This window comes from Caretta caretta, chromosome 9 (assembly GCF_965140235.1).
Source record: "Caretta caretta isolate rCarCar2 chromosome 9, rCarCar1.hap1, whole genome shotgun sequence".
Taxonomy (NCBI): Eukaryota; Metazoa; Chordata; order Testudines; family Cheloniidae; genus Caretta; species Caretta caretta.
In genome coordinates this window covers 15579239-15594075 of record NC_134214.1, presented here as the reverse complement: position 1 = coordinate 15594075, position 14837 = coordinate 15579239, and the positions used below count along the sequence as shown (strand labels likewise).

At 38.5% G+C, this 14837-nt stretch overlaps 1 protein-coding gene across 1 annotated transcript in view; it reads left to right on the top strand.

Moving 5' to 3' along the window:
- The window catches only part of FNDC3B (fibronectin type III domain containing 3B), a 366117-nt gene that overhangs the window by 301954 nt on the left and 49326 nt on the right, over positions 1-14837 (top strand). Inside the window, exon 23 of the mRNA XM_048864394.2 lies at positions 9888-10100. Coding sequence (XP_048720351.2) covers positions 9888-10100 — 213 coding nt within the window. The remainder of the gene's footprint in view (positions 1-9887; positions 10101-14837) is intronic.

Below are 14837 nucleotides of genomic sequence, written 5' to 3'. Positions count from 1 at the left end.
TGAAGAAAGAAACTTTTAAAATAATTGTTGGTGGATTTTTGTTCACACACACACATACCCCATCTGTGTATATCCAGTCTATCCATGATATTTTTAGCGCGCCAATCATCATATTACCTAGGCATAACATAAGAAGGTTGTTATTTACAACCTAGGCATAACATAAGAAAGGCATAACATAACATTACCTAGGCATAACATAAGAAGGTTGTTTAATTAATTGCCATTTGCAAATCCCTTTGAGCTACTCTGAATTGGACGTATTATTATTTTATGATATATGGGGGTATAGTAAACTGTGTTAAATTTGTGCAATGAAAGCAAGTGAAAGTTACCTGGCATTAGGTTTCTTTTCAAACCCAAACATTAAGCAAGACCTCGGAGATTGTCAAATCTCTTGGCAAGCCTGGTCTGAGTTTAAAGTCAGCAAAACTAGTCAAAACTCTGTGGTTTCAGTGGCATTTCACTGCCAGGTTTTGGGTTTGTTTGAAGCCAGAATCTCAAAGCAAACCTCTAGTTAGCAAGAACCAAAATTGGAAAAATGCATATTTTGCACAGCAGTAGTTTACCAAGTAAGTCTGCACACTGAGCTGATAGTATAAAAATAGTTTAAATAAAATAAAACCCCTAGATATGCAAATCACTTCACTGTAAACAGCATGAAGATGATCTGAGAGGATGTGACAGAGTCTTCCGCTTAAAGATCTGTAAATATGTCCCAAAATTTAGATGCTTTGGATATGTTTGGTTGGTAGTCAAATTGGTCATGTGACTAGCTGCACTTTATCTCTACCTGCCTGCCCCAGAGAACTTTGGAAAATTCAGCTTTGACTGGGACAAAGATTGTCCTAATCTAGCAAAATGACTTGCTCACCATCTTTTTAATACTAATGTCTGCTTCAACTGCTTCTGAGTTCACTCGTAGCTAGCAAAATCCGTACATGCTGAAGTGTTCTTCTTCAGTGCAGCTCTTTGTAACTTAGGGAAATTGTTTGTCACAAGGCTCCAGCCCAGTTTAGGGACTTGTTGAAAGGGTTCATACTGTTTGTTAATTATATAAGCCCATAGTCAACCATGTGCATTTCAAGTTTACTCTGCACACTAATGGACTGTTTAAAATTAACATGACAGAGTGAGACATTGTCACTGAACAAAGGCATAAAACGGAATGCTTCAGATGCTCTTGTTGTATATTATGTGCTTATTTCTGTGCTCTTCAGAGAGGAAAAATATGTAATATCAAAATGCAACTCCTGGGATCTGCTTTTCTGTAACAAAAATGGAAACAGTCATTTCAGTTGCTTAGTACTAAAGCATTAGAGCAAAATTTCATGTGCTGACCTTCATTTTTGCAGGCACAAATTATTGGCTTGTTCATTTTTGTACTCATAAGCCATTTAACTAGGGCAATCAGGAACTTGGACTTCAAAATGACATAAATGGTAAATAGAAATAATTGCCAACATAAGCAAAAATGAAGGCCTGGTTAAGGTTTAACAAAGAAAACCCTAAATCTTCAGGCACAAAAAAAAATTGTGGATTCTTTTACAATGGTTTCTTTCTGCCAATATTGCTGTTTTCCAGTATCTAAGCTTTCATTTAAAAAAAGGAAATGGGATTAATTATAGAGTTGAACACATTGTCTTCCAATCAAAGTTTGATCCTGCAGTGTGTTGAGAACATGCAGTACCTCAAAGGAAATATTCCTTCTCTCTCAAGATTAGGCCCTGAACCTAAAGAAGAAGTGGCATTTTTTGGAATTCTCTATTTTATGTTAATGAGATCTTGCCTTTGTTGCTTAGACTTATAGCTATTCATGCCAGAAGGAACTGTTATGATTATATACTCAGACCTCCTGAATAACACAGGCTATAGAAATTCACCCAGTAATTTCTGCATCAAGCCCATAACTTCTGGTTGAGCTAGGTCATATCTTTTAGAAAGAGACATCCAGTCTTGATTTAACGATTTCAAATGATGGAAAATACACCACACACATTCCTTGGCACATTAGTGATTAATTACCTTCCATTGCATCTTATTTCCCATTTGAATTTGTTTAGCTTCAACTTCCAATAATTAGATTTTATGTGGTTGTGTGCTATTAAAGAAACCTATTTTGAAATCTCCCAGTGTAGGTACTTACAGAATAGATCACAATCAAGTCACCTCTTTATATTCTCTTTGATAAGCTAAGGAGACTGAACTTCTTAAGTCTCTCACCAGAAAGGTTTTTCACTCTTCGAATTATACCAATGCCTTGTAAGGGGGATGTACCCGTTCCTTATTCCTATTCAGTACTCCCAACTTTGTGTATGTGTATATCACTGTGTGTGTGTGTGTGTATATGTATATCACTCTGTGTGTTTGCGTGTATGTGTATATTCACAGTAATAACAAAAAAGTAAATATCTTCATCCTCAAATGTAGGGCCTGATCCTGCGTATCTTTACTCACACAATTAATTTGTACTTAGCACGAGTAATTTCATTGACTGCAGTGGAGGTATAAAGTACTTGAGCACGTAAAGGTTTGTAAAAAGGGACCCTTACTTTTTATTAAGTGAAAGTTAATAAAGTCTTCTGTTCTGACCTCTTGTATAACATAGGCCATAGAATTCCATCCATAATTTCTGCATCAAGTCCACTAGTTCAGTTTCTTTACTAGACTTTCTGTGAGTACTTACTGCAGTACAGCTCCTTGTATATTTTTGAAGTACAATTACAACAATTGAGATTACATATTGCAGCAGTATTTTTATCACATAAAAGATGTAATTTCTGTCAAAACTTCCTTTAACTGTTTTTTGTATGATTTGATAAGACTGTAAGTGAATAAATAGCCCATGGTATGCCAGCTGAAAATGGTGAAAAACTTACTTTTAACTACTGGATTTTGGGGGAGAAATTATCTTTTGTTTTCCTGTTAGGTACACTTTGTTCCTATGTTTTGTCTTTCTATTTTTCCTCATTAACCATGCTGTACTGTTGTGATTCCATCCTCCCTCCCTACCGGCCACTCCACACCCCCAAGCAATTTGGCAGACTTGTTAAGGAGTGTTTGTTTACGCATGCATCACTGACATACTTAGCCATCTTACTGAATATTTCTTTTAATAGGATAACTTATTTTAAGTTTGGCTTATAAGCATCTATGGAAATAAAAACATTGCAGTTGCAATTTGTAAACCATGTCAAGGGAAAGACCTTTCTGAATGAAAATAGAAATGCATATGAAAATATCTCTGAGGATTGAGCTTTGTGTGTTTTGAAGCAAAGGGCTCAGTCCAGCTGTCCTTGAGCTACCAGTAGAAGTTTTACCAGAGTAAGGACCTGCAAAATTGGGCTCAGTGTTCCAGAGCTCACAAATATTTATAAATATTTATGTGTGTAATTTAACCATTGAAAGTCCTGAATAGATTATGCTTCTTTCTTACTTTTAAGACTATGGAGTTTTGCCTGAGTAAGAAGGAATGCAGATCTGATACTACGCCAGCTAAAATAATTATAAAGCCTCCCCATTCATTTCAATGCTCAAAAGCAGGCTCATAGAGAGGAAGGATGGTCTAGTCTTAGCCTGAGATTTGGGAGATATGGGTTCAAGTACACCTCCATTACAGACTTTCCTGTGCCTCAGTTTCCCAGCTGTAAAATGGGAATAAAGGTGTCTCACAGGACTGTTGTGAGGATAAATGAAAGGGTCCTGTGCTTAGATACTTAGGCAATGGGGGCCATATTAATACCTTAGATAAAGTAGAATTTTGAGTCTAATCATGCAGTTTTGCCTTCGTAAGGACTGAAGGATCAGGTTAGTCACTGTCAAACTAGAAATAATACCTTATTCTACCACAAAATATTTAATTCAGTTTAATCTAGGCTATAATATTAGACATGAATCCTATTTTTCACTCTGCTCTTTCTCCTTTCTAGAAATGGAAGAGTTTATATTTGCTGTCCTAGCTGTTAGACATTGCTTTTCACAAGAATGGGTACATTGCGTTAATTTTATGAGAACTTGTATATCAAACTCTTCTCATGTCAGGCTGCTTAAGAATAATTCAGAAGTGATTTTCCAGCTTGCAAATAGAATACTATACAAATTATTCCATTACCAAACCGAAAATAACATCCTTTTCAGCATATTTATTTTCCTGGGTCAAGAACATTTTAAAATATGATCGGTTATTGAAGGTCCTATAAGAGTTTCTAAATTTGCCTGATCTGAAAAATTGTTTCCTGAATCTAATTGAAAAGAGCCAGTGGGAAAATACAAAAATGGATACAAGTGATAGAGAGGTCTGATGCCAAGACTAGAAGCATTAGGTAATGTCCTCCAAATTTACTGTTTACATTTTCCAAATATTTGTTTTAAAATTATGATTGGTTCATTTGAAAGTAGACCTAAAAAACCCTCCATTGTTTCAGCATTTTTAAGTTTACCTTAGAAATCACTATTGAAGGCTGGGTAAGAGTGACTTTATGAATGGTTTTTAACACAAATATTTCAATGTAAATTCTTAAATAAAAATAACTTATGTGTGTATATAGATGTTTATAGTGATTGTTTCACTGTTTCCTTGTTCTTATGAATCTTATGTCGTATGTATCTGTTGCCTGTAGTCTTAGACTTAGAGTGAAAGCTGTTTGGGCTAGCTTTGTTATATGTAGAGCTGGGTGAAATTTTTTCAGTAAATAGAAATTTTATTGAAAAATGCATTTTTCAGGACTCCAAAACTATTCACAACTTTGGTTCTAATTTAGCAAATAGTTTCAGCAGAAAAAAAAAGTAGAAATGTCAAAACATTTTGGTTTTACATTTTTTAAATGAAATGTTGTTTTTAAAATGTCGACATTTTAACCCTTTCATTTAATCTGAGTAAATGTTTTTCTATTTGTTGTTTTGTCAAGGAAACCTCAAAACTAACCAAATTGATTTGGGATTTTTCAGTTCGGCCACCAAACCAAAATATGAATTATTTGCTTAGCTGCAGTTATGTACTTGTACAGTGCCTTCCACAATGTGCCCCTAGCCTTTAGGCACCACTTTAATCCAAATAATAAATAACAGTACCACAGAGAAAAAGAGAGACAGAGTGTAAATATTCCTTGAGTCTCACTGCCTCATTTGCACCCCATATGAAGGCCAGTGTAGTCTGGCCCATCGTATCAAGCTGTATGAACAGATGGATATACACACAGCCACATATGCCCAGCATTACACTGACAGTAGCAACTTGGCAAAGACTTACAAGTGATAACATCAGTGAGGACTTGCCTGACAAGTTTAATTTGGTAGAGTCAAACAAACCACCAGTTGTTGCTTTTCCGAGGCGTATGTTTGGGAAGATGCCTTTTATGTTGATTTGAGGCTGAATGCAGTTTTCACCATCCTTCTGATTTTCCTAGTTCATGAGTATATATATGTGTGTGTACATACAACTTACATGCACACACCTCCATCGTTTAAAAGTAGGTTTAAGAAATGCAAGATGACGTTTACATGAAATTTCTAATGCTCTCATAATTTTTTCTTCAAAATATGATACTGTCATGGAGAAATGGTTGAAGCTTAAATGATTTGGAGACAGGTGGTTTGTTTTTGTTGAGGTTTGGTTTATTTACTGCAAAATGTAAAAGTAGTAGAACCTCTATTTATGAACTCATTGCTTTAAACTCCCTGCAAAAAGCTGATATTTCTTAATTTAGGCACATATCACCATCCATATGTCATTACTAGATGATGAATTCTCAGCTTCCTATTGAAAATTATTTCCGCCTATTTTCACCTTGGAAAGCTATTAGGAGTTAATACAATGACTTTCAAAGCTGAAATAATGAGCATACAATGTGAAGTAAGAAAAAAGTCTGCATTAATTGTGCTTCTCATAATACCAATAAAGTAGTCAGTCTGTTTCAATGTCTATGCTTCTTTTTTCTTTTTCTTTTTCTTTAGCTTTTTTGACCTGCTTTGTCTTAATCGTACCATAGTTTTTGTATCTGTTAGTTACCTCCATTGCATCAACAAATGCAGAACGCTATTTGTGAATCTATGAACGTAGATTGTGAAAATGAAATTGAGTTTTTAAACGTTAAGGCCTGGTTCTGATCTCAGAGGTTTTAAGTTAGTGTAATTTCATTCTCTTCAGTAGAGTTATTTCTGATTTACACTCATGTAACAGAGATCAGAATCAGAACCTTACGACATAAAGAAACACTCCTTACTTGCACTTGTTTGGTCTGTAAGAAATCTTGAAGATCACTATAATGCTACTGCTACTTAGCACATTGAAAACTTTAACTTTATCTAACTAATCCTCAGAACACTGTTGTATGGGAGATAAGTAGTATCAGACCCATTTTGCAGAGCAACTAAATGCTGAGAGGAAAAATAACTTGTCTGAGGCAAATTAGTGCAAGAACTGGAAATAGTATTCTGAATTCCTGGCTCTTAGTTCAATGTTCAGTCCATTCAATAAACTATGCTGTTTCTATGATATAGGACTTTAAATGTAAAGATCTAATATGCAGTATGTGGCCTCTTAATTTAAACTGTAGTCCAGAAAATAGGGTGGAAAGAAATGGAAATAAAATGACATCTACACTTTTTCACTTCCTAATACTAAGTTGTCTAAGTTGAAATTAGAGGATCCAAAAAAGCGACCTTTAAAGAAATGCATCTTAAAAAGCAACAGAACAATCAGAAACCACACATTTTTAAAACAGTGAATGACAAACATGATTTGGAAACCAAAGTTCTTCTGGTACATCTTCCTGGCTTCTCTCTTGACCTCCCCTTAGTGGTTTACAAAATGGAACATTTATTTCAGCACAGGACAGAGTTAAAAACAGGAAAGGAAGAAAGTGAAATAAATAGCAATGGTTCTTTCTAAATTTAGAACAATCAAGTGAGAGGCAATAAAGATGAAAATGAATTCCGACTACTTGATCTCTAAACACATTGCCACCTCGAAGAAATATTGTATATGAAAAGGCTCTGAGCCCTGACGTGTACAGAACACGTACAAATCTAGATGAGGCCAATGAGCGTTCCAGGTATGCATCTGAGGGCAGAAAGTGACTCTCTTTTTTCAAACATGTTATTTTTATCCCATGAGTAATTCTACTCACAATGCCGCATGGGAGAATGGTGCATTTCAACATTTTCAGCTAAAAGGTCTATGCTACCCTTAAGAATGTGCATAAGTTCTACTAAAGTCAGTGCACGTTGTGTGGGTATATGGAAAGCGGGACAGACTATTAGTTCTTTAGTAGGAATAAATATTCAAAATAAATTCTGCCAGCCAAAGCTAGACGCTCAGTAGGCTTTTCTTCCAAGTACAGAAGTAGAATAGTAGAACCAAAATGATTATGGAAAAGCACAAGACCGTCAAGGAAGAGACAGTGAATAGAGCACAGCTCAGAGAGCCAGGAAATACTGAGTTCTAATCCTAGCTCTGCTTTGGCTCCTTTTGTGACCTTTGGCTCACCTCATGACCTTTGTCAAGACATTTACCCTTTTCGGTCTGAATTCCCCTCTGTAAAATGGAGATGTTAATACATGCCTAAGAGAGCATTGTGAGCATTTGTATGAGAGTTTTTCCAAAGCAAAATATTTTGAACTTGAGCAGGGCCCTTCCTGCATGGCAGCTCCAGGCAGTAGAGGAGGCATAAGGTACCCCTTTAATCTCCTGTGCTGTACTACTGTTTCCTGCGCACGGGGGCAAGTGGACTCTGCAGAGCCACTCCATCTGCCTCTCACAAAGGTGGGCAATAATAGGAGGGGAGAAGGCTGGAGTCACCAATGTGCCCTGGGACACTAGCGTGCTGGGGAGCATAGCTGAGATGGGTATACTTTCACAGTTTACTTCCTCCCTGGAATAGTAGGCAAAGTAGCATGACTCCCTAAATCATACACTCCCTCTCAGGCTTCTCAAGGGCAGCACAACAATGCTCTGCCCCTTGTATAACTCACTGCATTAATGCAATATGTTACGTGTGGGGGGGTATTGCATCTGCATACTTTGCAGGCAAGACTTTCTCTTTACTGATGTATTTGTTAATGATTTTTTCCCCTACATAGATTGACTATGATTTCCCTCTTGCTTTTTATAATGAAAGAGAGAAAATAAACTTCTAAGGCAAAGAAATCCTTTGAAGTTTTAATACTATGTTTTTTCCAAGTTCTTTAATCTAAGTAAGTGGCTATGTCAAGTGGAAAGATCCCATATAGCTGCTGCTTCTCTTATAGTAGGCAGAGGCAATGTTGTGAATGACTGTTTTTCTGCTAGTAGTTACTGGCTTCTTGGTGGCTTGTAGTTCTCAAAAGAAGCAACATCTCCTGTCAAGAATCTTTGCCCATGAGAAAATTAGACTGCTGTGCATAGCGTTTCCAAAGAAGGTAGCATCTGTCCAGCCATCTAAACGAGGACATTCTTTGTAAAATCATAATCATTTTGTTTGCCCACTAGGTTTTTCTCCTTTCCACTTTGATGTTAACAGATTTTTGAAGCATACATCTGCCCTGTCTGTACCATTATTACTGCTTATATAGTGTATAGTTCAAGGATTTCCAAACTCTCTCCAAACATGAAGTTTCACATATTGCGATCGAAGGAGATGATCTTATCCCCAAATGATTAAACTGAGCCACAGAGAAGTAAATGATTGAAATGGTCATAGAAGCCAGGAGCCATTACTCTGGTGGAACAATCGGGTTCAGAAGCCTAACCCAATCACTGGGACATTCCCAGGAGAAAACCTGTAGGACTATATAGCTGATTTGTCTTCCTCTTACTCCCAAGGGTCACTTATTTTGATTCAGATGGCTCAGTAAGCTTTTGTCCATGAGCCAGGTTCTTGACTGAGCTCATAAATCAATCTTTAACTGTGAATATTTAAGCATACAAAGTTCAAAGGGGTCATGTAATATTGGAAGTTATGCCCATAATCTGTCTACGTACTACTAACATTTTTCTTGGCACTTGGTTTGAAAAATCTTATTCTCAGTAGTTTTCAGAGTATGAGAAACAGCTAGATTCTGGGGTTTCTGATATGATCATACCAGTTTCAAAACTCCCTTTGTGGGAAGAGCTATATCGATTAGAATAATACAGTGTCTTGGGACCAGGGTGTGGCACCATTCACCACTTAGCTGGTGGTTCAAATCTGGTCACGGTCTGTAGTGACAAAAAGGTGTTACCCCGTCTGATGATAGCTTTGCAGTAGCCTTCCCAACAATTCTCCAGGCTGTTTGTGTTTGTGAGGAAAAAGAGGACCTCAATCTCAATATTGCATGTTTCATAATCACCATGTACCAGATTCTGCCACACTACCCACACTGAATAGTCTCTCTCTTTGCAAGGAGCCAACTGAAGAAATGTTACTATTGGCGTAGTGACTAACTACTCACCATGAGTAAGGCTGACCTTAAACTGGTAACAAAAATGAATGCATAAGTAGATTGGGATGCCCTTATTCACAGTGAGAAGTGCCTTATTGTTCATGCAGTCCCATTGGCTACAGTTGGACAGCTCATTGCATAGGTACTATTCAGTGTGAGTAAGGGTGTTGCAATGTGGCCCTGAGGCCCTGAAATTAAGCTGGATAGTATAGCACATCTCTCCTTTCTGATCATTGCTCATTGTCGTCATTGCTGCTATGATGTAAAGAAGATCGTAATAGAGCAGGAAAGAGTGGGTAGGTTAAAGAGCCCTTCACTTTGCCAAGACAAGATATAGACTATTGGGAGTGGACATATGAGCTACTAAATTGATGCTATACCAAATTTAACTCTGAAGGCCAAGAACAGCTTTGCCCTTTGGGGCTTTTTAGATAAAATGCCTTCTGAAAGCACATTACTTAAACCTGCTTTATTTTTGTTTATTTTAGGATCAGGATCCAGGCTGTCAATGAAATTGGAGCTGGACCATTTAGCCACTTCATTACGGCAAAAACCAGGCCCTTACCACCCTTACCTCCTCGGTTAGAGTGTGCTGCAGCAGGCCCTCAGAGCCTAAAGTTGAAATGGGGAGACAGCAGCTCCAAACTGCATGCTGTCGATGACATGGTATATATCTTGCAGATAGAGGACAAAAACAAAAGGTAAGAGGTGCATGTTTCTGTTCTTAAATGTTCATGACAAACGAATGAATCATGATAAGATATTTATGTGAATGAATCACAGTGAGGAATTTTGTTGTTTTCCTTATTATTTTATACCTACAGGCATATAATCCAAGTTCTGTACATATAGTTTAGCCTGCATATAAATCTGTGTGATCTCACAGTTGTCATAAACCAGTTGAACTGCAAAAGTATTTTATAGTCCACATTTAGCAAATATCCTGATTTTTTTTCCCTCCCTATGAAAACCAGTCCGTGTGTTTCAAAATCATATCTAATTTGTCCCCTTCTCTGGGGATATATCCTACAATGCAGAAAGTAATGTGATATTGCACCAAAAGTGGCATTCGCATGATACTGACATGGCAATTAAGAAACTAGTCACAAGGATAACAAGTACATGAATGACAAGATAGGGGGGTGCCTTAGTCTGTAAGTGTTTCTGTGAGGCATCTAGAATATTTCTGGACACTAGAAAAATAATATAAATATATCGGGTTGGTAACTGCACATTGATTGCAAAATAAGAATGCATGGGCCTCATCCAGTATTGTTGGCTTACAAAAAACTCTTTGAAGCTTTGGGTATGCAAGAAATGCAGAATCAGGCCTTATACAGTATGTGCTTCACAAGCAGCTTTTCCTGACAAATGGAATGGATAAAGTGGGTTCTGCAGTGGTGGAAAGATATAAGACAGGGTGAGGGGAAAGACAACACACAGGTGCACTATAATAGTGGGCTCTCTTTAATGAATAAATTTAACAACATGCAGATTGGCCACAGCTAGCTCATGATTTATTAATTACATCTGGCCTTCAACCAGTTTAATCAGAAAAATAATTGACATCTAAAGCAGATTATCCTTGTACAGCTTCCCACAGAGGTCCTGATCCTTAGCTGATATAAACTGGCACACTCCATTAACTTCAATGAGCTATGCTTATTTTTGCCCACTGAAGATCTTGCTCAGAAGCTCAAATTGGAAGTAATAAGACCACTATGAAAGTGACCACCCTCTCTACCATTTTGGGGATCACCCAGACCAATAAGGGGTTCTGTACCACCTGCCTTGCAACTCTGGGTGTCTTAATGCTACGCTGTTCTGGTTCAGCGCTCTGACACCAATGATCAGCCTACAAGCATAAGGTCCCACCCTGGCTTCCACCAGCTTAGTTTCTTCTTGCAGGGTGACCTCAGCAATCTCTTCTGGTCCCAAATCCAGCTCCCCGAGTTCTTAACTACCAGACTTTTCCCCTCTAGTTCGTCACTCCTGAAGGCATCAAACCTGCCCTCAATTATTAGTTCACTTTTAGCACACAAACTCCACACAGTTTGCGCAACAGATACCTTCTTGAGCTAAAAATAAACAAAAAATGTATTAATAGAAAATTCATAGATGCAAGGATGAAATACAAAAGAAAAGTAAACACAGGTTACACAGAAAATAAACATAAAGACACAATCGCGGGCTTTACACTTCTATATCAGCTAAATTCCCTTTTCTAAAACAAGTTACCAATTGCCTCTGAAGAATTTCCCAGCAGATCCTCTGTCCTAGAAGGGATCCAGTGCTTCATGGACAGCACCCCACTTAGATACCTGGCCTTCAGTTTCTGGATAGCCTTCACTTCAAAAACCCTTTCCCTTTTAACAGTGTTAGCATACTTTTTTTCCTTTTTCTGAGACTATGGTAATTCATGGTTAAGCAGAGCAGGGCGGGGGTTCCAGACTGGGGTTTTCTTTCCCGTTTCATTTTGTTTCAGTGTTTTCCCTTTAACTTTAATGGTCCACCATTGTCTCTTCATGACTGGACAATGCTATGTGCTTAGAGCCAGTGTCATATAAACCCCTCATCTGAAAGGTGCTTGATCTGCTTGATTGCCACACCACGCTGCTATGAAGTGATGCTGTAGTTGCACTAAAGTTTACTCCTGCACCCAAAAAATTAAAAATTCTGCAAAATTCTGCATATTTTATTTGTCAAAATAATGCAGTATAATCACACCAGTTCGAATAACTATTCAGCATTTCCTAAAGGCATGAAAGTTAAATTACAAACACTTGGTAACTAATACCCTGTGTTCCAGTTATCCTGGATTTTCATGTAAATTATATTACAGAACATCAAACAGCAAAAAAAAAAAAAAAAAAGTAAAATGTCATTTTAAATTGCTCAGACTTTCACACATAAAAGTCATGCAGTTTTGCTAATCATTGTCCTAGACCTGGCTGGATACTTTGGGAAGTGTGTGCTTCTGATTGTCCTGACATTTTATTGACTGCTCGGTAAATGTTTTATTTGGCCTCAAAGTCTTTTTATTTAAACGGGTAAGTAAAATAAATCCTGAGCTGTAATCTAACCCCATTGTGCCACTTTGGCACAGGAAAAAAGTGAGAAAGCACATAGATCTTCCTAGCTGATTCCCTTACTGTCATTTATAAGGCTTTACATCACTCTGGCAATTTAGGGGCCTTAAAACTTTTACAGGCTTTATGCTCCTGGGGGAATTGACTGAGAATGGGAACAGTTAACTAACAACAGGAACATTAACAATGTTACTACGTAGGTAGGCTGCTACATTTCTGCCTCAGAGAATGAGATCAATTAACAAGCAGGCAGGCTGCTACGTTTCTGCCTCAGGGAAAGAGCCTTCCTCGTGCATAATAATAAGACCTACCCATCCACGCCCCCGGCAAGCCACTGTACCAAGCGAGAGGGACAGAGTCTCTCTTGCTTGCTAGCAGGCACGCACATCCAACCCCGCCTTCCCCCGCAGTGATTTAATCATAGAATATCAGGGTTGGAAGGGACCTCAGGAGGTCATCTAGTCTAACGCCCTGCTCAAAGCAGGACCAACACCAACTAAATCATCCCAGCCAGGGCTTTGTCAAGCCTGACCTTAAAAACTTCTAAGGAAGGAGATTCCACCACCTCCTTAGGTAACGCATTCCAGTGTTTCACCACCCTCGTAGTGAAAAAGTTTTTCCTAATATCCAACCTAAATCTCCCCCACTGCAACTTGAGACCATTACTCCTTGTTCTGTCATCTGCTACTACTGAGAACAGTCTAGAGCCATCCTCTTTAGAACCCCCTTTCACATAGTTGAAAGCAGCTATCAAATCCCCCCTCATTCTTCTCTTCCGCAGACTAAACATCCCCAGTTCCCTCAGCCTCTCCTCGTAAGTCATGTGTTCCAGTCCCCTAATCATTTTTGTTGCCCTCCGCTGGACTCTTTCCAATTTTTCCACATCCTTCTTGTAGTGCGGAGCCCAAAACTGGACACAGTACTCCAGATGAGGCCTCACTAGTGTCGAACAGAGGGGAATGATCACGTCTCTTGATCTGCTGGCAATGCCCCTACTTATACATCCCAAAATGCCATTGGCCTTCTTGGCAACAAGGGCACACTGTTGACTCATATCCGGCTTCTCGTCCACTGTAACCCCTAGGTCCTTTTCTGCAGAACTGCTGCCTAGCCATTCGGTCCCTAGTCTGTAGCAGTGCATTGGATTCTTCCGTCCTAAGTGCAGGACTCTGCACTTGTCCTTGTTGAACCTCATCAGATTTCTTTTGGCCCAATCCTCCAATTTGTCTAGGTCCCTCTGTATCCTATCCCTACCCTCCAGCGTATCTACCTCTCCTTCCAGTTTAGTGTCATCTGCAAACTTACTGAGGGTGCAATCCACACCATCCTCCAGATCATTTATGAAGATATTGAACAAAACCGGCGCCAGGACCGACCCTTGGGGCACTCCACTTGATACCGGCTGCCAACTAGACATGGAGCCATTGATCACTACCCATTGAACCCAACAATCTAGCCAGCTTTCTATCCACCTTATAGTCCATTCATCCAGCCCATACTTCTTTAACTTGGTGGCAAGAATACTGTGGGAGACAGTGTCAAAAGCTTTGCTAAAGTCAAGGAACAACACGTCCACTGCTTTTGCATCTCTGAGGCTGCTCCAGGCACACTGGAACAGACGCACTGTCTGGGCTGCCGGGGAAGAGGCACGTGTGCCCCCATAGATTTCTTTTGCATTTTTCTATGCAGGGGAACACAGAAATATGTGGGCCATATGAATTTTGCGCCCCCAGAGAAGCACAGAATTCTGTCAGGAGTAAAAGTTACAATTACAATGTTTTAAATATATATCCATGCATACGTTCATAAGCGTAACCTGTATACATACAGTATCTCCTAATAACTATCAAGTGTAGGACATTACAAGCTTTTATACAAGACCTTGTTTGACATATTTATACACAATAACATTGTCTAGAACCAGTTGATTCAATTGCTTATTTTGCAGAGTTCTCACCTGCTGTTCTCCCATTGGGGTGTCTGATTCCGCCTCCCAGATCTACTCTCTTTATGGCAACATGGTGCTAAATAAGCAACAAGAGGCATTCAATTAATCTAAATTCCCACTTGAAATAATAAGTGACAAAACAGCAGCTTCACAGCACAGTGACACTTGGCAGGAGCCCATTACCTGCAGTCACATACGATATAAAGAAACTTACTTCAAAAAAGCTTCTTCTGTTTGCCTTCACCCAACACTGAAGGTGATAAGATGATAAACCTTTAACTTGCTCTAAATCTGATTATACACAGGAGAAATAACTTGCCTTATTATTTTATTTTATTGGACCAACAGAAGTTGGTCTAATAAAAGATTACTTCACCCACCTTGTCTTTGTAAGAATAAAA